We start from the raw sequence: 24,046 nt of genomic DNA, 5'->3' as shown, positions 1-24,046 counted from the left end.
CATCCCCGCCAAAACGGACAAGAAAAAAAAAGAACCCCCAAAAATGGCGTCACTGCACTCGACGTCCGCACCCGTACATCTCCCGCGCATCGCGATTTCGTACTGTACGCAGTGCAGATGGATGCTGCGGGCTGCTTATGTAAGTTTTGCGGTTTTGTTGTATCTTCACTGTGTCGTCTACATTATTCGTTTTATTTTCCGTCGAGGTTTCTTGTTTGATGGTCTGTTGGTTGGACTGTGGTCCTCGAATTCCGCCTTCTTCTACAAGTGTGATTGTAATCGTACATGGAACCCTCCCATCTGACCACCCCATCCCACGCACTTTCTCCGCATCCACAAAACACCAAAGCACACTACTGATGCAAATCTCGCACCCTAGTTTGGCCAGGAATTGCTGTCGACGTTTGGCACGCAGATTGGAGAGATTGCGTTGATACCGTGTACGGGTGGGTTGTTCGAGGTGGAGTTGATGTATTGTGTGGATGGAGAGGGGCGGGGAGGTGAAGGCGAAGGCGAGGTTGAAAGTAAAGGGACAAGCAAAGGTGAAGATAAAATCCAGGTGAAGAAGGTTTTAATCTGGGATCGCAAGGCTGAGGGTGGGTTTCCTGGTAAGTTTTTTCTTTTCCTTCGTCAAATCCATGCCGCACAGGTACTATTTCTTGTTTTGGCCCTTTTTTCCTGCTCCACCATGTTCAGTGCTTGTTTGAGAAATGAGGGCGGTAGAGAAAACGCCCCAGGCTAACGATATCTCAGAGACAAAAGTTTTGAAACAGAGATTGAGAGATCATATCGATCCGTCTCGTGACTTGGGACATTCGGATAAAGGCGGCAAGGCGAAGGCTGCTGTGGATGAGGCGGGTGTGGTGGTGGGGAAGAAGAAGGAGGAGCTGGGGAAGGGCGGTGTAGAGGTTGCAGAGAAGAAGCAAGCTGAGGTTGGGAAAATGGGTGGGGCGGCAGTGAAGAGAAATCCTGATGGGAGTGTTTGTGAGGACTGTCAATGATGGCGGTGTTGATAGGGAGGGTGTTACTTTATGAAGCTAGAGTTGGAGCTGGCGTTCTTGTGATGCGCGGGAGATGGAATTTCGCGTGTAATTACAGTACACAGCATTCAAATACATATGTTCACACATGCCACATAATGACTGAATGACGCTGTATCATGTGAATCCCTCTTTTGTGAATAGAATCCAGCCATGAAACTTGTCTACAAATATAGACTTCTCAGTTTTCCCCCAGATCCACCGAGGGAGAAAACCTCTCGTAACCACAAGGACCATCCAAATGAACAACAAGTACTACGCCGCAGGGTCGTGTGAGTACTGTCTACGGTTATTTTTCAAGACATCTAAGCTGATACCAAGGGCAGCCTCTACACAAAACGCAGCACCTACACAAACAAGTGGAGCCCCATCTTTCGACACCTACAGTGACTTTGTGACCTACCTTGCTGGCAGAAAATGCCCTGGATGCAACACAACCTTCCTCTGCAGCAGCAATGAAGTCGAGTTGTTATTCCAGAGCTGGCTTAACAAGACTCGTGAGTTGATGGTCATACGTGAAAAGGACATTATCTGATTTAAGCTTTTAGCAATATCGTGTCAGCGTGTCAGATCCAGTTCAAAACCTGCTCGAAATCGACGTGGATTGTTTGTTTCGGCCGATCAGGCACGCCGATCCAACGCAATGCAGGAAGTACCAAGATGAGCTGGTGTTGTAGTCGCGGCCGCTTGTTCATTATCTGGATCATGCTCTGCGGCTTCGACCAGGTATACTGTGACAGACAACTCCGCGAAGCATCAACCAGTGGTCAGACTGCGTCAAAATTTGCCAAAAGTGGGGTGGGATATACTGTTGGCTTTGGTGGCGGCATGTACGGGTTGCATGGTCGGCAGCGGGGAGGTTCAGCAGGGCAAGATGCCCAAAAGGAGCAGGCCGAGAGCGCAGAAAGAATGTCTGATCACTTCGATGAGGCGGTTTTCTCGTCTCTTGCGGTATTATGTCCCTCGCCGCATCATGATCGCGACAAGAGTAGTTTCGATGTGCATCCTCCCCGGGCCGTCACGTCAATGCTGGTACACAGTAAGATCCTCGATAAGCCGGCCGAACTATTGAGGAATGACAGCCGGGATAACGCAACGCAGCGGAAAGATCTATATATGGCTTTGATCGGTTTTCTGAAGCGTGTGGGCGTACATGAGATTTCCAAAATTGACGTCATCTTCAAGGAAAGAATCGTTTTGCCAAAGAATGATAACCTCCTGACCCTATCTTTCAAGGGACCGCCTCCTAGGACGACTGAGACAGCATCTTCACTTTCTGACGGCCTGCGGCGACTGATTATCCAAAGCGATACAATGATGCGAGGGGCTTTGAATAATCGACAAGAGTTCCAAGATAAGCGAGGTCAGGACATGCTCTGGCTTTGTCGAGAGATCTCAGGCTTGTCGACGAGAGGTCTGCGCAGCAGTCGGGTGACTCGATTGCGAACCGCGGTTTCGTTGTTGAAATATCAGACAAAGATCTTTGGCCAACATATTATTATACGCCGCAAGCACACATGTTGCACGAGTCGCCATCAGGAAGAATTACAAGACTGATTACTGAGATAACAACGCTCAAAACAGGGTTGCCTGGAGGGACTTTTGTGAAGCACGCGATGTCGAGACTTGACGGCATGAGGTAAGTGCTGATGTAAGTGCTCACCTGCGTAGTAATGACCTGACTTGAACAGCATCTTGATCATTGGACCAGAAGGTACGCCATACGAGAACGGTATATACGAGTTTGATCTCTTCTGTGGCTCTAACTTTCCGCAAAGACCTCCTAACATGACCCTTCGGTATCCCACTGCCTGTCCACAGGCGATCAACCCGAACTTGCACCGCCACGACGACAAAGGCAGGTCATTTCAGCACAAAGTGGTGTTTCGGCACTGACATAGACTAGTCTGTCTCTCGCTTCTCGGAACATGGACGAGCGGAGCGAAAGGCGAAGATTGGCAACCGGGCCAGTCCACAATATTACAAGTATTGATCAGTGTTCAAGCAATGATCTTTTGCGAGCATCCTTTGGGTAACGAGCCCGGCCTTGCATCTCTTGTACATTGCCAAAAGCCATCATCTCAATGTACGAATCGGATGCTACATGGACACACGGTCAAGTGCAGTTTGATGCGCTATGCCCAACACATGCCTGTCCTGTGTAAGGAGGTAGTGGAGCAGCACTTTCGGGCCAATGGGCACAAAATTTTAAAAATTGTAGAAAAATGGGCTAAGGAGTGCAAAGAACCAACCAGCAAGGTACAGGATATATGCAAATGATGTATATGCCATCAAGGGTGAACAGTCCTTTGGCGGGACCTTGTGGAAACGGCATCCCTATGGACATATGTCTCATGCTACCCATGTTACAGGCGAAGTTGGTTAAATACGGCGCCACATATGTTCCCGAGAAGGTAGTAGTAACGAATAGAGGACAATCACCGAGTTGGTACGGCAACACATCTGGTGGTCGAGGCGGTATGCGTGGACCTGGGTATGGAAGTGGCTGTCAAGGCCGTAATTCAAGGCATAGCTAGGCGCAATGCAAAGCTGATAACAAGAAGACGATAATTGGCATCTAACGGTTTGATTATGGATGCTTAGAATGTTACGTGCATTGTGAGTATGAGATTGCTGTCGACTGCGTGGTCGTTGAAGGTCTTCGGCGCATCGTTGATCCTAGCGCGATTGGTCCATGCGTGTACCGGTACCGCGAGCTGCCCTACATCACTGATGGGCTGGAGTACATAACCAAACAACACCAGTGCGCCACATCGAAGTCTCTATATCGATCCCTTCTCTCATCTCTCTCATACGCCAGACCTGAGGTGACCCAAAAAGCCGCTACATCGCAATAAACAACCCTCCACCACCCCGCCACCATGTCAAGCGGAGAGGTGCTCAAGGCCGACAAGGACTTTACAAAAGAGGCAGATGCAGCCATTCCAGAGGCCGAAAAGCTAGGCGCAGTATGTTCAAGGCAATTCTGGTGAAGTAGAGCATATGAAGCTGACGTACGACATAGAAGAATGCACAAGCTGGAATCGACCAGCTGCTCACTCTCGAGAAGAAGACGCGCCAGGTACACAAGCTTGCTATCCTGCGCACGCAACTCTTTACTTACACCGTCTAGGCATCAGATCTCGCATCCACCTCCCGAATCATCATCGCCATCGTCACAATAGCCAAGAATGCGGGCGATTGGAATTTGATGAACGAGCAGGTCCTGCTCCTTTCGAAGAAGCATGGACAGCTCAAGCAGGCCACTACCAAGATGGTGCAGACCGTCATGGGATTTTTGGATGAAACGCCGAACCTCGAAACGAAATTATCCGTCATCGAGACGTTGCGAACAGTCACCGAGGGCAAGGTGAGCGCCTATTGGAATCTGTAGAGAGGAAGTTACTGACAAGACCACAGATCTTTGTAGAAGTCGAGCGAGCCCGCGTTACTCGAATATTGTCCAACATCAAAAAGGAGCAAGGCGACATCAACGCGGCGACCGACATCCTTTGTGAACTCCAAGTCGAAACCTTCGGCTCCATGACCCGACGAGAGAAGACCGAGTTCATCTTACAACAAGTCTCACTCTGCATAGAAAAGGGCGATTGGACACAGGCTGGTATCCTAAGCAGGAAGATTAGCACAAAGTACTTTGCGCGGAGACCAAAGAAGTCGGCAGAGCAGCTCGAGAAGGAACAGAAGGAACGCGAGGAGAAGGAAAAGACAAGGAGTGTCGATGACCCGCCCATTGAGCCAGAAGATGATGTCACAGATCTCAAGCTTAGGTATTATGAGCAGCAGATCACTCTAGCCAAGCACGACGACAAGTACTTGGACGCCTGCAAGCACTACCGCCAGGTTCTTGACACTGAGGCGGTAGAGCAAGACCCCAAGAAGCTCCAAGCGGTATGTCGAGCTGCCATGTGCGTAAGAGCTATATCTGATAATGTTTCCAGGTCCTCCAACGTGTCATCTACTTCGTTATTCTTGCGCCATACGACAACGAGCAGTCGGACCTCATTCACCGTATCCAACGCGACTCGCGAAATTCGCAGATCCCACAAGACGCACAACTTGTCAAGCTCTTCACCGTGCCCGAGCTGATGAGATGGCCCATGGTAGCGAAGCAGTTCGGCCCCCACCTGACAGAGACCGATGTTTTCGACGCAGAGAAGGACGACTCAGACGACCCCAAGGCATTCCAGAGGTGGCAGGATCTGCGCAAGCGTGTCATTGAGCACAACGTCCGCGTTGTCGCCAAGTACTACACACGCATCCAGATTCCACGCCTGACTGAGCTTCTGGATTTGACCGAGGACGAGACGGAGAAGAACATTAGCGAGCTCGTCACTGCAAAGACCATCTATGCCAAGATCGATCGACCTGCGCGCGTCGTCACGTTCTCTAAGCCCAGGGATTCCGATGATGTGTTGAATGAGTGGAGTGGGAATATGAAGAGCTTGCTCGGTCTCTTGGAGCGCGTTGATCATCTCATCACCAAAGAGGAGATGATGGCTCGCATTCAACCTACCAAGATCGAGAAGAGTAAGGCAGTCAAGGGCAAGGCAAAATAGAGGGATGTCACGACGAATTGACGAGGTTCTGGAAAGAGTTATGAATAGTTTAGCTAGAAAGAGCCGCTATTCAGTGCTCTGCGCATGCACTGCGCATGTAATATACACATGGACATGCTGCATGTACTCTCGTCGCACGGATTGTGACCCCTCCAGCTGCGCCCACCTTCGCCAAAAGCTGCCCCGCAACACCCATGACCTCATCTCCACCCTACAACTCTAACCGACCATCTTCAATCTTTTTACTGAATCCCTACCCGTCTCAAACCTCACCCATTCTATCACCAACTTCCACACTCTTCAGCCTTGGAAACACGTACATGCCCATCCGCCCTTCCAGCCTCCTCGCCCAAACACGCCTCTGCTTCCAACCCCTCGACCTCCACACCCGCACCCACTGGTCCAAGATGGCCGCCGCCCCGCCCCCCAAGCGCCCGATAAAAATCCTCATGCTACACGGCTACACACAATCTGGCCCCCTTTTCCAAGCCAAAACCGGCGCGCTCCGCAAAACACTGCAAAAAGCTTTCCCAGCCGGCATCGAGCTGGTCTACCCGACCGCGCCGATCCGCCTCACGCCCGCAGACGAGAGCTGGCTCGCCGGTACAAGCAGGGACGCGGCTGCGGATGGTTCGGGAGGTGCAGAGAACCAAGAGCAGGAATTGGATGCGTGGGCGTGGTGGAAGAGGAAGAGTTTGGGGGACCAGGGTGGTTACGTGTATGATGGGATAGAGGGCTGTTTCGAGGCGCTGGCATCTGTGTTAAGAAAGTCCGGGCCATTTGATGGCGTGGTGGGATTTTCGCAGGGGGGCGCGGTGGCGGCGATGTTGGCATCAGTGTTGGAACCGCGGCGGCGCGAGGCGTTTGAGAAGAAGATTGAGAGTGGTGGAATGCCGTTCCCTGCTGCTTTTATCCCCACAGCAGATACAGTCTCGGCCATCCATCCTCCGCTCAAATTCGCAGTTGTATACTCTGGTTTCCTGCCCCAGGGTGCATCATCATACGCCGCCTTCTATGACCCGAAGATCCAAACGCCCGTCCTGCATTTCCTGGGCAGCCAGGATGTTGTGGTTGAGGAGAAGCGCAGTCTCGCGCTTGTGGAGGCATGTGAGAAATCTGGGGAGAGGTATGTCGTGTATCATCCTGGCGGGCACTTTTTACCGAGTACGCAGAAGGCGAGTGTGAATGCGTTGGTCGGGTTTATCAAGGAGGTTTTGTGGGAGGGGGAGGCAAAGGGGGAGGATGAAGGGGTGGAGGGGATGGATGTGCCGTTCTAGGGTCGGTGGATTGTTGATTTGATGATGGTTGATGCATTTGGAAGCGTGGATCTTATACAATCTAATAATTGGGAGGAGCTTTGCGACAACTGCATATAGACAAGAGGAGATAATGTCGATGTAGACAAGCGGCCGGCCAGCTGGACTCACTTCAAGTCCAGCCGTCCTGTGACAAATATAACTCAAAAGCATGATTCAAAGCAAACCATCGGACAAGAGGCAACCAAAGATTGAAGTAGTGATCATCATGTCATTCGTACACTACGTGACAGAGAATGTTGTAAAGCCAACCAACGCCAGTCCAATCCGATCTGCTCGCATGAAGTTGCAAGGAACTTTATGCACACAAAAAACACCATTCCCATCCGTCATGATGCACACGTTGTGTTCCAAAAATAACCAAACGCCAAAACAAAAAACTGAGTCGCACAATATAAACACAAACGAACATGTTGAAACTGACACCGTCGCTCCAGAGCCAACGCCCTATCACCTGGCTATGTTGAGTCCTTATGGGGAGCCATCACCTTTCGGGAGGCTGCACTCAGCACAAGGACTCTCAAGCCGCGATGAAGGGGCGCCGGACAAGCGCGGGGTGTGAGTAGCAAACTGTTCGTAGAAGAGAGGGAAAATAACAAAAACAAGTACACCGTGAACACCGTTACTATGCTGAACACCTATGCATCCCTGGTATTCAAACTCCACCAAAACAAATATCGCACAAATCTCAAATACTTTGGTCAGGCGACTAGGTGAATCGAAGCTTCTTTGGCGACGCCGACAGGATACTGGGGAAAGATTCTTCCATGGAACGCTTCTTGCCAGCAACCGTAGCAGGCTGCATGACCGACTGAGGCTTGATCGGGGTTTGCGCCAGGAACTTCGGCTGCGAAGGGGTCTTGATAGGCGACCTGGCGAAAAGGTACCTTGACTTCTTCGGAGGCACCGATCGAATCTCCCTGAAGTCATCGTCCAATCTGAAAAAGAGTCCGATCTCGCTGTTCTCCTTGTCGTCATCAATGACCATGGAACGGTCCAGCTCTGAGCTGGTAGGCGTAGCGGGCAAACTAGTGCAAACGGAGGGAGTTGCAACCTTGTTTTGAGAAGGTGTGCGCATGGGGGTGTATGTTCTCATTGCGGCGACAGGCTTTGGAGGGTCAGGAATAGTGATGGAGAGATCGACCAAATATGGGTTCTCATCCAAACGCCTCCTCTGAGCCTCGCAATCCAAAGCATATCCAACATTGACGCACTTGATGGCGCCGTTACTGGCAACAATCTTCTGGAGCGTGGAGTTGTTGCCATCCTTATAGATAACATGGCTAATTGTGCCGCTCTCCCAATCCTGAACGACCTTGGCACCGAGGTCCTCTAGCAGATGACGGAAGAGAAACTCTTGATCCTTGCCTTTACGGGTGACATCGACCAGGAAGGTCATGCCTCCGAGAGGACCCTCGTTGAGCAGTGACACCCCGTTCTCCTCAGGATCATCCCAAGTAACAGCCTTCTTAGGGGTCTTGAAATTCATCTTCTGAGGCGATCGCAGAGCAGATTTAATTGGAGAAGCGGGCTCTTGAGCTGAGAGGGTGGTGGCAAGCTGGGTAGGAGGAGCTAATGTGGGGACTGCGGCAAGCTGTAAAGGCGCAATGGAGAATTTCGACATTGTCTCCGGGATCTCGCTGTCCATGTTGCTCACATCAGTCATCTCGCTATCATCATGAGCAATCGAGAACGAATTGTCTTCACGTTGCGGAAACGCCAATGGGGTCTGCTTTTTGGCCAACGGCGATGGCGTCTGCTTCTTGACCGAGGCAGATATCTCTTCTTGAATGGCTGCCTCCATGGCCATGGCAGGAGTCGTGGGGTAATTCGGTAGCTCAGCTAGAGCGCGACGAGGGGTCATGGGTGCAATGATGTGGGCTGGAGTCTTTGGGTACCCTGGAAGCTCGGCCAATGTATCCTTTATAGATACCGGTGCCTTGATATGATCCGGGGTGGTAGGGTAATCTTCAGGAAGCTCTTCGAATGCCTCCTGGTCAGTGATACCCCAAGTAATGTTTTCAGGCACCCGAGGAGTACCTGATAAGAAGTTGCCTTCTGTAATGGGGGAGCTGATCTCAGTCGGCGTAGATGGATCCCCGACAGCTGTTGCAGGGACGTTTCCTGCCTTTGGCGTCGACGCCATCTTCTCAGGGGTTGTTGAATTTTCGATCATAACTTGCTGCACTGGTGAAGTGATCCCGATAGGGGTAGTGGACTCGGCAATAGCCAATTCTTGAGTAACAGCGGCCGTAGGTGAGGGAGTGTTCTTGATAGGTGTGTGAGAATCATCGGCAAGCTCTACTGGCGCCTCGCTTGAAACCTGAGGTACTTGAACGTGTGCGGGAGTCTTGGGGTAACCGGGCAACTCGTCAAGAGCATCCTTGTTGGCCAATGGGGCCCTGATGTGGGCAGGTGTCATGGGGTAGTCTGGAAGCGCCTCTAATGCATCTTTGCTACTGAGAGGCGCGGCAATGTGTGCTGGGGTGGTCGGGTAATCTGGCAGCTCGTTCATAGCAGCCTCGTTGCTGGTGTCGACAGCGTGCTCATCGTTACCTTCCATGGCACCGTCATCCTGGATGGATGTTTCGGACTCTTCATGGATCTCGTCCATGACCTCTAAGGCGGGACTGGGAACCTTGATGTGAGCAGGCGTATTAGGATAGCTGGGCATCTCAGCGAGTGCTGCCTTGGTGCTCATGGGAGCCTGAATGTGAGCTGGTGTCTGAGGGTACCCGGGCAACTCAGCCATGGCTGCCTTGCTTGAGATGGGCGCCGAGATGTGCGCTGGAGTGCTGGGGTAATTTGGCAGCTCTCTCATCGCACGTCTCGTTGTGAAGTCTTGGGCGAAGCGTCCCGGTGTGGAGGAGACGCCGGGGAACTCGGTAAAAGGCTCCTCAATCTGCTCGACCTCAGGTATCGCAGGGATGAATGGCACGGGGGCGGGAGCGGCAGCCTTCTTTGTGGGCTTGCGGGCCGGGGCCTTGAGCGGCGAGTCTTGTTCGAGAGCGACAACATGTCCCTCGTGTGTGACTCCAGGAGCAAGGACAGGTGTGGGTGCTGTCAGCTTGGGAGCTGCTGCTTTGCGTGTACGAGCAGCGGGCTTGACCAGCTCGGCCTCCTCAATGACAGCAGCCTTTTTTGCAGGTGCCCTGCGTGTGCGCGATGCTGGCTTAGGAACTTCTTCGACTACGTCTTCTCCAACAGCGACTGGCTCCTCAACAATGGCGGCCTTTTTCGCTGGGATCTTGCGCGCACGGGTAGTCGCAGGCTTTATCGCCCGATTGACGACTGCAGGCGCCGGCTCTTCTTCAGCGACGGTCTCCTCGGCCTTGCGACCTCGGGTCGCGCGCTTGAGAGCTGCTGGCATCTCGGCTTTGGCATCGCGTGCAATCTTTGCGGTGACACTCATCTTCTTCGCCATAGGCGGCGCGTCGGCTTCCGGCTCTGCTTGTGCCTTGCGCTTGGTAGCGGCAGACACAGGCTTAGTCGCCTTCTTGACAGCTGCCTTCTTCGCCATGGGCGGTGCGTCAGCTTCAGGCTCTGACTTTGCCTTGCGCTTTGTGGTTTTGCTGGCGGCAGGCACAGGTTCTGCGGCCTTCTTGACGGCGGCCTTCTTCACCATGGGTGGCGCGTCGGCTTCGAGTTCTGCCTTTGCCTTGCGCTTGGTAGCCTTGGTGGCGACAGGCGCGGCTTCGGTGTCTCCCTCGATATCTGCCTTCTTCTTCCCGCCGCGCTTGGGAGGCGCGTTGAGGATGTTGGAGGGGGCAGGTGCCTCTTCCAGAGCGGTTTTCGCCCCGCGGCGTGTAGCGACCATCTTTTGTGAGAGTACTGATGGCGATTTCTCGTGGTGGTTGTGTTTTTGTCGTAGGTGGTTGTGGTGTGGAGGTGATCGGGTGACGCTCAGTTAGTTATGTGGATGGGTTACGATTGTTGTCAAAGCGCGCGAACCGGTAAGCGAGCGCGTTGCCCCGACAACTATCGTGTACATCAGGCTAGCGTCATCTGTCACGCGGCAGGAGCTTGTATCGCGCGACAAGAGCTCCCATAACGCGGCAGGAGCTCCTACAGCGCACTGGTCAGCACGTGATCACGGGTTCCTGTGAACTACGAACTACCTGACTGTGTATCTGGTGTAACTATGCACTTTAGGAACCATTATTAACCAAGCACAAGACAAATAGACCACATCATACATAGATTTCTAGTCACCCAGCTGAGCACAGAGATCTTCCTTTTACCCACACCACGTACTGAGGGTTTCCAACCACTTATCTCGTTCACAGGATATTGACAGTTACCGAACTGGCTGATACCATGTGTTTTCTTATCATCAGCTATCCCCATCCCATTCCAACCGAATTACTTCCATCCCAACGCCACATAGTAATACCCTCGCGCTTTCATCTGACGTGTCCAGGACAGCCATGCTAGATACATCGGCCACATTCGTCTTGACCTTTCCCAGTCGGATGACTTCTATGTTTGGTATTGAGCTCATTGTCTTGACATCACTCGACGTTTTCAGGTGCTTTACTTCCCACAGCCTTACCCATTCATCAGTGCCAGATGTCAGGATAAATGTGCGCCCCAAAACAGGATATGTGACGATTGCACATGATGTAAGGGCTGAGGCATGCGCACGGCTAACAAGGACCGGTGGAGAAGCGAATAGGGTCTTCGAGTCCTGCACATTGGATACAGTCATTAGAGCCAGACTGCCATCATCACCACCTGAGACGATAAGCATTGTCCCTTCGTCAACGTCGTAGGTCGCCATAGCTTTGGAAGCGTTCTGATGTATTCGCGTCGGATGCTTCCAGCTCAATGTACTCGCGTGGCCCAATGACCCTTCGCAATGTAAAGGCCATACAACAGCATGACCATCCGTGCTGACGGTGAGAATACTTTGATCAGGTAAGAATGTACATTGTGTTAAACACGATGTGAAGTATATGCCTCGAGCAAGAGGGATCAGGCCCACGGATGATTTGGGACTGAATTGGTAGAGCTTTGTATCGTTAGTGCAAACACACACACATTGAGAATGGATGAGTCAGCGTTACCTTGGTGCTGGAATCGGAGAAGACCATGGCAATGATATAGACAGGCCCGCGTGATCTGACGTCGAACGACATGATTCTGAGATCAGCGTGTTCACTTTCTGGGACATATTCGTGTTCGCAAACAATGCCAACTCCCAGATTTGATGGCAAGTCGCAAATCCGCCATATATAGACTAACGCAATTATTAGCAGTAATATCTGCATAAATTTGAGAGCACCTTTGCCAGGGAGACTTACACTCTTCGCATCCGCCACTACTGAACAGATACCGGCCGTCGTGTGACCACTGCAAGTGCTGGATACCAGTAGTATGCTTTCGCAAGGTTGTCTTGCAAATCAGACCTCCGTTAATGTACTCGAAAATTTTGATATCCGTGTCCTCAGCACCGGTAGCAATGAGGGGACTGTGCGACCTGTCGCTGCATTTATTTGAGATTGCCACTGCCTTAACCTCCCGTCCATGCCCACCAGATCGGATTACAACATGACTCAACTCGGTCTGACGGCAAATGTGCATGCTCGATGCTCTAGTCCATACGAGTATTCCTCCATGGCTAGACGGCGAGGGTTGGTAAGCCCAGCTCCGATGTGCACCGCCAGTCTCAACTCCCATCACCTCCTCTTCGGCTGTCACATCGTAAAGAACCCAATTCTTGCTTGAGAAGCCGTGGATCATCAAATGGCCCTTTTGGAAATACAAGCCTTCGATATTTGGTCCAATCGGCATTGTTAAACGACTGACAAGCTGAACCGATTTGACAGACAGGTCGAGCTGGTGTATGATCAATCGTCCATCTCGGCCTGTTGAGATAAGATGGCCAATTAATGAATCTAGAGATGAAGAAACCCACTTCATACAGGTGACCGTCTCGTGCGTATGTGCCGATTCGATGACATACATCATGGTTGCTTCTCCCGTTTGGATTCCACTATCGTGATTTTCGTAGATAGCTATAGTGCCGCGTCGAAATCCCAAGAAAGTGAAACTTCTCCCAGGTACGGTCACATATTCCATACTTGTAATGAGTGAGCCAGTGCCGAAGTCTATCGGAATCGTTATGTCACGAGACACCTGTGAATCGGATGCAATATCCAAGAACAAAAGATGGGCTTGAGGCTGGCCCACAATTATGACCAGTAGCTTCAGTCTTTTGTCACCATCTCCTCCGGACATGTCTGTGGTAAGCATGTCTCCAATTTTGCCTGCGGCGTCATAGATATTCTTGAGCGTCGATGTACCCTTGTGAAATACATAAATGCCACCCTTTTTGCCTGTTATGAAGGCTAATCCAGGCACTGAGCCACTAGTGCAGACAGAATAACCAGCCAGCTCATCCAGAGTGGCGACGCAGGTTGATCCAGCTAGGAGGCCTGATGGATCGGTTTTTGTCTCTTCAGACAAAGACGCCAGAAGCACTTTGCCAGAATTCGTCGTCAACAGAAATGTGTCTGTGTCAACGAAGCAATAGCTTCTGAAGAACTCAGTCTTTTTGGAAAACTTTTGTTTGTCTTGCGTTGCTACCTGTTTCGACTCCACGAAAAAGGGCTCAGATAAAGTGAGAACATCTTCGATAGTGTACTCTCCAAGTGCAACACGAGGTCTTAAATTGGTGGCTTGTGCACTCTGAGGCAATGAAGATGCCGTGATTTTGCTGTCGGCACCACCACATATCGTGTATTGCACACTTTTCAAGTCTCGGGATACGTCGCTAGCCCATAGGTTCTTGCCGCTATGATGCGCGGCACAATCAACCTGTGACAGCGTATAGGTTGTTCTTCTGTCAAGAGAGGTTGATGAAACCAGTTCCCAGATACGTGCAGTCGCATCCTCTCCGGCGGACTGGAGATATAATGACCCGCTACAAGGTGAGGTCTCCAGGAACCGAACGGCCCAAATGCGTGAGGTATGACCCCATCCAATTGCTAGACACGCTATATTGGTAGAGGGACTAGCGTCAAAAGATTCATTATTGAATCCTGTGTGCCTTGTTCTCGTTGCCTCGGAGTCCTCATCACTGTTTCCATTCTTCTCAGATGGGACAACATCCGAAACATCCCATATGCGGATGGTACGATCATCACTACAGCTTGCAATTAATCGCCTCAATTTCTGGCAGCATTCTGATGGGAGTTCTTTAGAAATCCGAACGCCGAATATTGAACCTTCATGGCCAGTAAAGATGCGGTGCGTTCGCGAGACTGGTGCATCGCTACCATCCTGGCTCCAGGACCAGTACATGATCTCACCAAAAGCAGTACCAGCAACGACAAGTAGGGTATTTGGTGAATCCCAGAAAAGATGGGCTGAATAGAGAATAGATCGTGTGCTCGTAGTCAATTCTATGATAGAGACGGTAAAGTGGCTCGAACCCGTCAGTCTTCTGGAAGAAAGGATGGGAAAACTTAAAGCTGGGACACTTACCTGCGACTTGATATTCTATCACCATGCCTGCACTCTATTGACAGCTGCAGTAAGGCATTGTGAGCTGTTACGGCGGCAAAAATGGCATCTTGATACTCGAGCTCGTCTAGACTTATTGGGCGCGGTGCTAGATCTATTATCCAGTCTGGAGCCGAGATCATGTCTGATAGAGATACAGTCAAGGTCTCGGTTCTAGATTGCTCCAATGAGTGCGGTCTCACTTCAAGGGCACGCACACATCGGCCACCCCAGACTATGAGCCTGGTCACATGATCATGCTGCTCTGAGTAGACCGCAATCCCATGGATCGTCTGGGCCTTGAATACACGTTGCGATGAGATGAAGTGAGTGTCACTGGCACCGTAAAAACGGAGGAATGGGCCTTCTGCAGCAACGAGGAGGGTGCCACAGGAGGCCACAGCCGTTACTGGTACGCGAGTGCATTCATGCTTGACTAGATTAGCTAAGTCTCGAACGCGGTCAGTATAGAACACACTCACATGAAGAAAAAATGACATTGGCGGGTAGGAGCGTCTTGTAGAAGATTGGAGTTTGTGATGGAACCTTTGCAATGTTCAGTCAGCCCCGCACTGTGGCTGAAGGTTAGTGGGGCAGTGACGACCGAGCCCCCCCTCCTATGAAATTTATATCGGATGCGATGCGGGCTCAACACGCTACACCAATAACCCACCCACTACGAACTGAAATCCCATATATTGGACGGTTACATGACCGATTCTTGATCGCGATACCCTAAACACATTAATATAGCCTACAATATGTCTCTCGCCTCGCCTATCGGGCAGATCAACCCTGAGGAGACGGAGAACTTCGAGGACGTATGTTGCGCACTTCACAGTATAGCTAGGACGGCAGACTGACATGGTTACTAGATTGAGAAGCAGTTCGCTGTCAAAGGTATGTGGTTTACGGAAATGCGACATCCAGCCAGCTAACACAACCGCGCAGTCGTTCAGCACATGGAAACCTACTGGAAGATCCTCGAGAAGATCCCAGGCTCGAAGCTTCGCCTTACCAAATTCGACGATGAAATCTATGCACACCTCAAGAAGGACTTTCCAGAATTCGACGCGTCGGCCACGCTCAATGAAGACGAGATGAAGAGCAAAGAGGGTAAGGAGCGATGGCGCAACTTTATAAACGAGTACGAGAAGAAAGTCGATGACTACAATTTTGGCGCAATGGTTCGCGCCAGTCCCAAGACCGATTACACCCAGGAGGGGACAATTTTTGCAGTGCGCATGCAGTTCTATGCAATTGAAATCGCGCGGTAAGCCAACAGCCATATGCGCCAGCGTGGAGTGAGATCTAACAAAGGCAGCAACCGCGAAGGCCTGAACGACTGGATCTACGAGCAAGCTCAAGCTGGAGGCAAATAGAAATGACAATGAAAACGAAGCGATGATACCCTTGATGACCCTTTACACATCCGATGACTTCGGCAGTCCCTCCAAACGTCGCGCTATGCCTGCGTTCATATGCTGCGTCGAGTTCTGCGCGACTCCAACCGGTTGCAAGGGAATGGCCTGCACCAGACTGCTTTACAGTGTAATTTTTCAATTCAATAGTACCGCCAAATATAGAGGCAGTGAGCAGAGACGGTATGAGCTCGCCATAGCTGTCCAGGATAAATTATTGGAAACGCTGAAAGAAAGACTCTTTCAAAACCACTGGCATCGAATTGTCCTTTGTGAATGACAGAATGAGAATCAACTATAACCAGCTGTTGCAGGTGCAGTAGTATGAAGAGGATGGCTGTCTTGCAGATACCTTTAGTGGTCGCTGAGAACAATATCAAGCCCAAACAAAGTAAGCGAAGAAAACCATTTCTCAACGCAACTCATTGTGCTCGCATGGCAAACGGAAACTAAAGCAAACTTGGAAATCGTCACTTTCACCTCTCATGTCGGCCTTCTCGTCAGGTCCTACTTCGTGCGCGCTTTTCTTCTCTTGCACAGATGCTCTCAACCAGCAATTAACATGGCCAGTAGCCCGTCTGCAAAAGAAACGGATGGGCCTGAAAAGACAATTTCTCAGGTCGACGAGGATTCTGACTATGTTTTGAAAATAGGCTGGAAGGCCCTGTTCAGCTTCACCACTCATAAGCATGTCCCAGTCCTGCTGGGCGCGCTGTTGGGCGCCTTCATCGCGGCCCTTACGATGCCGATATTCGCAATCGTTTACGGGCTCATCTTCGGAAAATACACAGAGTATGGTGCTGGACAAATAAGTGGCAGCGAGATGATGAGTAGCATCACAAAATACTGCATCATCCTTACCGGCCTGGCGACGCTGAACTGGATCGCTAACAGCTTCTACTTCTTCTTCTTTCTCACATTCGGCGAGATGCAGGCCAGGAGTGCTCGCAACAGGATTTTTGAGGCGCTCATTGAAAAAGACATGGCATGGTATGACACGAGAGAGGCTGGTGTGGCGGCATTCCTGCCCGCCATCCAGATGTGAGTAGTATCGCCAGCTTGATGTACACATGGCAACAGGGCTGACAATCCTTTTAGGCACATTCGCGATCTCCAGTTATCTGTTTCGGCGCCTTTTGGTGAGGGCATACAATGTCTTGTTCAGAGCCTTGCGGCTTTAGGCGTGGCCTTCTACTACTCCTGGAACCTCACACTGATCATCATGTGTACCATACCATTGGTCTACCTCTTTCAAGTGTTTATCGGTAATCGACTTTCGGGTAGAGTACACGAACAAGCTGAGCAGCTTCAGCACGCACTCAAATATTTGACGAACGCGATCCAGAGCATTGAGACTGTCAAATGCTTTAACGGTGAAGCTTATGAGCTCAAGATCTTCACGAAGATTGCATCGCTTGCGGCCAGCCTCTATTATCGCGTGGCAAACTACCGCTCTTTACAAATTGGTCTTATGCAATTCTTCACACTTAGTGTATTCGTGCAGGGCTTCTGGTATGGCAGTCATCTTGTCGAGAAGGGCGACAGCACTGCGGCCAAAGTTCTCACAACATTTTGGGCGGCTCTGATGGCTATCGAAGGCATAACAGGATTCCTACCCCAATTTATCGTCATGCAGAAGGGAAAAATTGCAGGTGCTCGGCTCCGGCTGCTCATGAAGCAGATTTCAGTTGGGAATCAGCGCCAGGAACTGCAGGGTCGATTGAAGCCAGTGAAGTGTTTAGGTGACATAGAGTTCCGTCAAGTAAGTTACTCAAGGTCGATCCGATTACGAGGTCTTGCGCTGATCGTATGTAGGTCACTTTTTCATATCCTACACGAACAGAGGAAATCGCCGTACGTGATGTCTCACTATTCTTCCCGGCCGGGGAAACTACCTTCGTCATCGGTAAAAGTGGTTCGGGCAAAAGTACACTCGGACAGCTTCTCATTCGATTCTACCAGCCTTGCTCAGGTAGTGTACTTCTCGATGGAGTCAAGCTCGATGCTCTAGATATCCACTGGCTTCGAGAAAAGGTTACACTTGTCGAGCAACATAGTGTCCTTTTCAACGACTCTATCCGCACCAACATCGCGTTGGGTAACCTAGGAAAGATAATCAATCTGCATGAGGTTCATCAGGCGATCAAATTCGCCATGCTGGATTCCGTTGTCTGTGACCTTCCTGAGGGGCTAGACACTCACCTTGGAATGAAGGGTAGTGCACTAAGCGGTGGCCAAAAACAAAGGATGGCTCTGGCGCGTGCCAGAGTCCGTGACACTCCCGTGCTGATCCTAGACGAATCGACCAGCGCCCTCGACTACGTGACGAGAGCTTCTATCCTCGAAGCTATACGGAAATGGCGCAAAGGCAAGACCACGATAGTCATCACTCACGACATCACTCAAATTGAGTCCGACGACTTTGTTTACTTAATAGACAGCGCACAGGTGGTCCAGGAAGGGTATCGCAAAGATCTTGAAGCTCGACCAGGGGCGTTTCAATCTTTTCTGGAGACCCACGATGAGCGTGAAGGAGAAGAGGAGATCGAGGAAGATTTTAATTCTGAAGATGAGGATTATGTAGATGACATCATGGGTCTTTACACGGATTCATGGGCTGCGGAGATTTCACCTCCGACACGTCGACCTATGTCTGCTTTTCTCTTTGGAGAGTCTCTGCTTCAACCATTTCTTGGCCACAACCGCGAATCTGATATTGAGAATGGCATGACTGGCTTGGAGAAGCGAGTCACACAAGTTGAGTCTGCTCAGAATAGTCATCCTCCAACCCGAGATTCGATGGCACAATTCCCAACTGGTCTGAAGCCTCCTCCTGGTGTTCCTTCTTCTGCGCCAGGCGGTTTAATGCCAAGGAGGCATGGCTCACGGCCGGCCTCTGTGGGCTCTCAAAATGCATCTGTCATGAGGCGGGTGTCAATGAATCGTCCCTGGACGGCCTCAGACGACTTGACTTCACGGCCCGTATCTCGATACTCTGCTTATCCTCGTCCACTGACCATCTATGAAGCTCATTCCATCCGCCTTGACAAGCCGCCAAAACTGTACACCAAAAACCCAAAGACACTTTTAAAGAGCCACCTAGCCCGTCGTAAAGGGGCTACCCAAAATTCAGTCGCAACTGAGTCTCTGTCTATCATGGAAATATTCCAATCCGTGTGGCCAGCTCTAGATTGGCGCCCCCGAATTCTCCTCCTCGGTGCCTTCTTCTGTGCCGTCTTGCACGCAGCCGCCGTACCCCTCTTCTCTTGGGTCTTTGCCCAGCTTCTCTCCACCTTTTACGAGCCTGGGAATACTACAAACACTGCATTGAAATGGGCGCTCGTCATTCTTGGAATTGCTTTCGTTGACGGTATCGCGAGTTACCTCCTGTTCTTCCTCTCCGATTCTGTCGCGCAGTCTTGGGCTCTAGCACTCAAGACTGAAGCCATGAAACGTATCCTCATGCAACCGCGCGAATTCTTCGATAGAGAAGAAAACAGCATATCAAGGATTGCAGAGACGTTGGACCACTTTGCAGAGGAAGCGAGGAATCTTCCGGGCCGGTTTGCGTGTATCTTTGCGGTCATATTCATCATGATTGCTATTTCTATCATCTGGAGTTTGGTGACGAGTTGGAAACTGGCCCTCGTTGCGTTGTCCATGGCACCGATACTCTACGGTATCACACAAGGCTACAATGCGATTTCCAGCCGCTGGGAACGCTTCTCCTCAGACGCTGATGAACGTGTCGGCGCGGTTCTGCACGAGACATTTGTGAACATTCGCACTGTTCGTTGTCTGGTTCTTGAATCGCATTTCAGGAAGAAGTACACAGATGCTACGACTGCGGCAATTAACATCGGAATCAAACGTGCGATCTATTCGGGATCGGTCTTTGGCCTCAACTTCGCGGGGGTCATCTTCGTAGCCATACTATTGTTCTGGTATGGCGGGCTCCTCATCAGCAGGGACGAGTACAGCGTAAAGAGCATCATTGAGACTTTTCTCGTACTCATGCTCAGCGTCAACCATGTTAATTTCATGGCCCATTACATGACACAAGTCAACATGTCGCGTGACGCAGGCTCCCGACTTCTGCGTCTTGCCCGCCTCCCAACCACATCCCACGAACTCAGCGGAACAACGAAAATCAGCACCGCAGGCGACATATCCTTCCGCAATGTAAACTTCACCTACCCGACGCGCAAAGACGTGCAAGTCCTACACAACGTATCCTTTGACATCACCCACGGAACCTGCACCGCTATCGTCGGCTCCTCTGGCTCGGGAAAATCCACAATCGCTGCCCTCCTACTCAAACTCTACCAAGCCGACTCGACTAGTCTTCCCCCGCTAAACCACCATTATACTACCATCGATGCCCAGCAATCCAGTCTTCTCATCTCAAACATCGAGATCAAAACCCTAAACATAACATCCCTCCGTGCCAGAATGGCAATCGTTTCTCAATCCCCAGTACTCTTCCCCGCCAGCATCGCTGCAAACATCACCTACGGGCTCTCGCCCTCGTCGCCTCTCACCAGTCTCGACAGTATCCGTGCTGCGGCACAGGCATCGGGCGTGGCAGAGTTCATTGAAAGTTTACCACAGGGCTATGACACTGTTATTGGGGATGGTGGGACGGGGCTGAGCGGGGGACAGGCGCAGCGATTGGCGATTGCGAGGGCTTTGGTGAGGAAGCCGGATGTATTGATTTTGGATGAGGCGACTAGTGCGTTGGATGTTGCGAGTGCGGGGATCGTGAGGGATAGTATATTGGCACTTGTAAGGAAGGGAAAGGATGGTGCTGCTGTGAACAAGGATGGGGAGTTCTCGCCCAGGTCAAGGACGGGCGGGTTCTGGGGCGATAAGGAATGGGAGGTTGGGCGTGGGATGGTAGGGAGTGAGATGGATGAGGCTAGGGGCCGGAAGATGACGGTGATTATTATCACGCATGCTAGAGAGATGATGGCGATTGCTGAGCATATTGTCATGTTGGATAAGGGGAGGGTGGTGGAGCAGGGGAGTTTCAAGGAGTTGAAGAGAAAGAAGGGAGGGGCTTTTGGACGGCTGTTGAGGGGGGAGGCGAATGAGTTGTAGATTCCCGCTCCTTCACTTACTTACCAATGCAATTCTTTCCGGCACAATCTCCCATCAAAACCAGTAATGTGCCCCAACATCCTGTCTTCTCCACACATATTCGCAACGAATTCCCCGACTCGCATTAAAAAACACACCATGCACACCTTTCCCCTCCCCATTCCGACTACACCCTCTTCTTCCCCACCGCGGCCCCTCCCCTCCCCGCCATACCTTTCGTATCCGCAATAATAACCCCTAGAATCCCCACATTCACCAGGAAGAAAAACAGACCCGAGAGAAACAAACCGGGTACAAATGTAGAACGGCCGTTGAATTCGAGCTGGAAGCCTTGTTGCAGCCATGCAACCTGGCCCAGGATCCAGAGCGTGAGAGCAGTGAGGCCGATGCGGGGGGAGCGGAGGAGGGTGGAGGTGGGGAGGTAGTAAGGGAGGAACATCATGTACCATAGGAAATACTTTGATTGTGGTTTGTGTTAGTTGGGTATTCTTGGGGGTTCTGATGTGGGGTTGGGTCTGGGTGTTGAGTCGAGGGGAGTAGGAAGGATCAGTGCGTACCTGACTAGTACAGACTTTATTAAAAGCGACAAAGGCAAAAGTCTGGGCGAGCATGGTGCTTGGGAGGTCTTTTTTGGAGAGGGCGAGGGGGATGAAGATTGCGCTTAAGAGGAGTTGGGGGAGGAAGGCTAGGCGTTCGAGTTCGAGGGTGGAGGAGGTGGGTGAGGAGGCGGGTTTGGGTGAGGAGTTGAGGTAGAGGAGGGTGTTGTAAGGTGAGAAGTTGTGGCGGTGGTCGATGCGGATGAGGTGGTAGAAGTAGCTGTGGTCTAGAAAGGGGTAGCCATATGCGGCGTACATGGCGATGTTGAGGGCGATGAAGGTGGTGAGGCTGGATATTGCGAGGGTGATTCTCTGAGGGTTGAGGAAGCGGATGAGCTGGGAGATGGGTGATGTGTTGGTTTGGTCTTTTGCTTCGGACTGGTTCTTCTTTTTCTTGTTCTTTCCAATCTTTGTTTCGTCCAACCACCACATAATACTCGCCGCATAGATGAACGGATAAATCTTGAAATGCACCGCAAACCCCAACAACATTCCCGCGACCACCACCCTTCTCGCCAACACCGCCCAAAGCAACGCCGTTACAAACACGCCCAGCAACCCCTCACTACTCCCCCTCGTACTAATTGTGGCCACCATGGGGTTCAGCAGCCAAATACTCGCAAACTTCAACGCCCTCTCGGTCCCCATGCCCCTATCCCTCTTTAAAATCCGATACATCATCCAGCCGGCCCCCACATCCCCAACCGCAAACAATACCTTGCCGAACGAGAACCAGAGTTTCCCTGGCCAGACGGTCGGGTAGATGAGCCAGGCTAAGAGGGGTGTGTAGCGGTAGGTATCCCGTGCGTAGGGGGACTGGCCACGTGAGATGAAGCGCGCGGCGTCGGTGAAGACGTAGTAGTCAATGTCTGTGTATTTCATGGGGGAATTGGCATCTTGCCAGAGGCCGTAAAAGAGGAAAATTGCGCGCAGGATGATGGAACTTGTGAAGACTAGAGGGGGACTGCGGAAGAAGGTGGATAGGGCCATGGCTGGGGAATGGGGAGGGTAGTCTATAACGGGGATGTGTGGCTATGCTGACAACAGAAAAGACAGGGAATGAAATGCTAGGACATTTTGTTGAGGGCAGTTTGATGAAGACTTGAAGCTTCACGTGTTGATGGTTGATGTCCTTTTCGAAAGACAGACGGATGCTAGAATACCGCTGGCCTGTTAGTCCTCAAACAGACTAGCGCTACCGGTATTACCACGTGAGCACGCGCTAGCTCAATTCGCGCTGTTTGCTCTACCATGAAGAAAGTACTTTGTACAAAGTCTCCAAGTTGTATCCATGGGACTTAAACGAGCAAGAGAAGGAGCCATGGCGGACGGGCAACCTGCGCAGTCGACGCCGTCGCCATTTGTGGCCATGTTTGAAGGGTTCCGTGCAGAGCTGGATCAGCATCACGATCGGCGAGAGAGAATCATCAAAGCGTCGCGCGACATCACTGCGTCGAGTAAGAAGATGTATTGTATTCCCTATAAATGTGTATGGTGCAACAGCTAATGATTCTACAGCATCTTCACACTCCAAAGGTCTGCTTGTAACACGAATTTCTCTTTGCAAAAGTACCAATTCTGACAGGCAGCGTAGGGTTCGAACAGTCGGTCAACCACTCCCCGCCTTTGTCACAAAGTCCAACGCCCCGTACTGGGAAACGATTGAGAAACAGTACAAGTCCATCACGGCTGATCTCCAAGGCCTCAATGCCCATCGCTACTCTTACCAGATCACCGGCGGCAACCAGGAGTTCATGGAAGCGCTGAGTTTCCAGCATTATCTGGAGACGCAAGCGCTCATTACATATGAAGAAGCCAAGAGCAAGATTGCAAGTTTTAGTGGCGGGGATTCAGGAGATACAGAGAGTACAGTTTCTTTAACGCCCGAGGATTATATCCTGGGCATCTGCGATATGACGGGTGAGTTGATGCGTTTCAGTGTCACGAGCATGGCTGTCAGCGGCAAACTGCCATCAGGCAATGTCAACTCCCACAAACGTGTCAAGCGGGAGGTCAGCAGTGGAGAGGAAATTTCTGGCGATATGATGGATGTTGATGAGCAGGATCCATCATCAATACCGTCGACACAGCAGAAGGCGTGCACGGTGCTAGACGACCTTCGTGCGATCCGCCTCCAATTGGAGATGTTTGAGGCACCGGGAGGATCCAAGTTTGCGCACGAGCTGGAGACGAAGAAGATGCCGGTTATGAGGGAGTGTGTGGATAAGGTGGAGAAGGCGCTCTATGGGGTGACGGTTCGGGGGAGTGAGAGGCCGAAGGGGTGGCTACCGGATATGGGCAGTGCCAAGGTCGAGGTGGAGAGTTACTGAAAGGGAGGCCCAGAGAGCTGACGATTCACGAGCCACGATCGGATGGAGACCAGAGACATGATATGTGCGAAGATGAATGTACATGTCTGACTATGTAGCCCCCTGTCTATCAATAACCGACGAGTTGATTTCTCAGTGAGTCGTCAGAAGAGACATCGCA

The 24,046-nt window shown here is 51.2% G+C and overlaps 13 protein-coding genes across 13 annotated transcripts; 10 read left to right on the top strand and 3 right to left on the bottom strand.

Moving 5' to 3' along the window:
* Positions 1 to 43: 43 nt before the first annotated feature.
* IAQ61_009524 (uncharacterized protein) lies at positions 44 to 1,001 on the top strand (the record flags this gene model as incomplete). The annotated part of the gene is made up of 3 exons (XM_003838290.2): positions 44 to 139; positions 380 to 608; positions 754 to 1,001. 3 exons carry the CDS (start codon positions 44 to 46, stop codon positions 999 to 1,001), a joined length of 573 nt encoding a protein of 190 aa, XP_003838338.2.
* A 280-nt stretch (positions 1,002 to 1,281) lies between these two features.
* Positions 1,282 to 1,575, top strand: IAQ61_009523 (uncharacterized protein; the record flags this gene model as incomplete). The annotated part of the gene is made up of 1 exon (XM_066098421.1): positions 1,282 to 1,575. The coding sequence occupies one exon, from the start codon at positions 1,282 to 1,284 to the stop codon at positions 1,573 to 1,575; it is 294 nt and encodes a 97-aa protein (XP_065951580.1).
* A 438-nt stretch (positions 1,576 to 2,013) lies between these two features.
* IAQ61_009522 (uncharacterized protein) lies at positions 2,014 to 2,832 on the top strand (the record flags this gene model as incomplete). Its single annotated transcript, XM_066098420.1, has 5 exons — positions 2,014 to 2,079; positions 2,142 to 2,403; positions 2,625 to 2,679; positions 2,732 to 2,754; positions 2,819 to 2,832. The coding sequence occupies 5 exons, from the start codon at positions 2,014 to 2,016 to the stop codon at positions 2,830 to 2,832; spliced, it is 420 nt and encodes a 139-aa protein (XP_065951579.1).
* A 1,090-nt stretch (positions 2,833 to 3,922) lies between these two features.
* On the top strand, positions 3,923 to 5,617 carry IAQ61_009521 (uncharacterized protein; the record flags this gene model as incomplete). Its single annotated transcript, XM_003838289.2, has 5 exons — positions 3,923 to 4,009; positions 4,066 to 4,122; positions 4,174 to 4,410; positions 4,461 to 4,949; positions 5,000 to 5,617. The coding sequence occupies 5 exons, from the start codon at positions 3,923 to 3,925 to the stop codon at positions 5,615 to 5,617; spliced, it is 1,488 nt and encodes a 495-aa protein (XP_003838337.1).
* A 320-nt stretch (positions 5,618 to 5,937) lies between these two features.
* Positions 5,938 to 6,894, top strand: IAQ61_009520 (uncharacterized protein; the record flags this gene model as incomplete). The annotated part of the gene is made up of 1 exon (XM_003838288.2): positions 5,938 to 6,894. One exon carries the CDS (start codon positions 5,938 to 5,940, stop codon positions 6,892 to 6,894), a length of 957 nt encoding a protein of 318 aa, XP_003838336.2.
* Positions 6,895 to 7,084: 190 nt separating this feature from the next.
* IAQ61_009519 (uncharacterized protein) lies at positions 7,085 to 7,495 on the top strand (the record flags this gene model as incomplete). Its single annotated transcript, XM_066098419.1, has 1 exon — positions 7,085 to 7,495. The coding sequence occupies one exon, from the start codon at positions 7,085 to 7,087 to the stop codon at positions 7,493 to 7,495; it is 411 nt and encodes a 136-aa protein (XP_065951578.1).
* A 147-nt stretch (positions 7,496 to 7,642) lies between these two features.
* IAQ61_009518 (uncharacterized protein) lies at positions 7,643 to 10,750 on the bottom strand (the record flags this gene model as incomplete). The annotated part of the gene is made up of 1 exon (XM_003838287.2): positions 7,643 to 10,750. The coding sequence occupies one exon, from the start codon at positions 10,748 to 10,750 to the stop codon at positions 7,643 to 7,645; it is 3,108 nt and encodes a 1,035-aa protein (XP_003838335.2).
* Positions 10,751 to 11,266: 516 nt separating this feature from the next.
* Positions 11,267 to 14,939, bottom strand: IAQ61_009517 (uncharacterized protein; the record flags this gene model as incomplete). The annotated part of the gene is made up of 5 exons (XM_003838286.1): positions 11,267 to 11,944; positions 12,000 to 12,172; positions 12,237 to 14,362; positions 14,422 to 14,870; positions 14,922 to 14,939. 5 exons carry the CDS (start codon positions 14,937 to 14,939, stop codon positions 11,267 to 11,269), a joined length of 3,444 nt encoding a protein of 1,147 aa, XP_003838334.1.
* A 261-nt stretch (positions 14,940 to 15,200) lies between these two features.
* IAQ61_009516 (uncharacterized protein) lies at positions 15,201 to 15,821 on the top strand (the record flags this gene model as incomplete). The annotated part of the gene is made up of 4 exons (XM_003838285.2): positions 15,201 to 15,260; positions 15,315 to 15,339; positions 15,391 to 15,712; positions 15,764 to 15,821. 4 exons carry the CDS (start codon positions 15,201 to 15,203, stop codon positions 15,819 to 15,821), a joined length of 465 nt encoding a protein of 154 aa, XP_003838333.1.
* Positions 15,822 to 16,422: 601 nt separating this feature from the next.
* On the top strand, positions 16,423 to 16,905 carry IAQ61_009515 (uncharacterized protein; the record flags this gene model as incomplete). The annotated part of the gene is made up of 1 exon (XM_066098418.1): positions 16,423 to 16,905. One exon carries the CDS (start codon positions 16,423 to 16,425, stop codon positions 16,903 to 16,905), a length of 483 nt encoding a protein of 160 aa, XP_065951577.1.
* A 177-nt stretch (positions 16,906 to 17,082) lies between these two features.
* IAQ61_009514 (uncharacterized protein) lies at positions 17,083 to 20,960 on the top strand (the record flags this gene model as incomplete). Its single annotated transcript, XM_066098417.1, has 2 exons — positions 17,083 to 17,622; positions 17,859 to 20,960. The coding sequence occupies 2 exons, from the start codon at positions 17,083 to 17,085 to the stop codon at positions 20,958 to 20,960; spliced, it is 3,642 nt and encodes a 1,213-aa protein (XP_065951576.1).
* A 166-nt stretch (positions 20,961 to 21,126) lies between these two features.
* Positions 21,127 to 22,546, bottom strand: GPI14 (GPI mannosyltransferase 1; the record flags this gene model as incomplete). The annotated part of the gene is made up of 2 exons (XM_003838283.1): positions 21,127 to 21,417; positions 21,518 to 22,546. 2 exons carry the CDS (start codon positions 22,544 to 22,546, stop codon positions 21,127 to 21,129), a joined length of 1,320 nt encoding a protein of 439 aa, XP_003838331.1.
* Positions 22,547 to 22,847: 301 nt separating this feature from the next.
* On the top strand, positions 22,848 to 23,886 carry IAQ61_009512 (uncharacterized protein; the record flags this gene model as incomplete). The annotated part of the gene is made up of 2 exons (XM_066098416.1): positions 22,848 to 23,023; positions 23,127 to 23,886. 2 exons carry the CDS (start codon positions 22,848 to 22,850, stop codon positions 23,884 to 23,886), a joined length of 936 nt encoding a protein of 311 aa, XP_065951575.1.
* Positions 23,887 to 24,046: the final 160 nt, after the last annotated feature.

This window comes from Plenodomus lingam (genome assembly GCF_022343315.1).
Source record: "Plenodomus lingam strain CAN1 chromosome Unknown contig_6, whole genome shotgun sequence".
NCBI classification, from domain to species: domain Eukaryota; kingdom Fungi; phylum Ascomycota; class Dothideomycetes; order Pleosporales; family Leptosphaeriaceae; genus Plenodomus; species Plenodomus lingam.
Note: the sequence above shows the minus strand (reverse complement) of the source record. Positions and strands in the feature narration are given on the sequence as shown.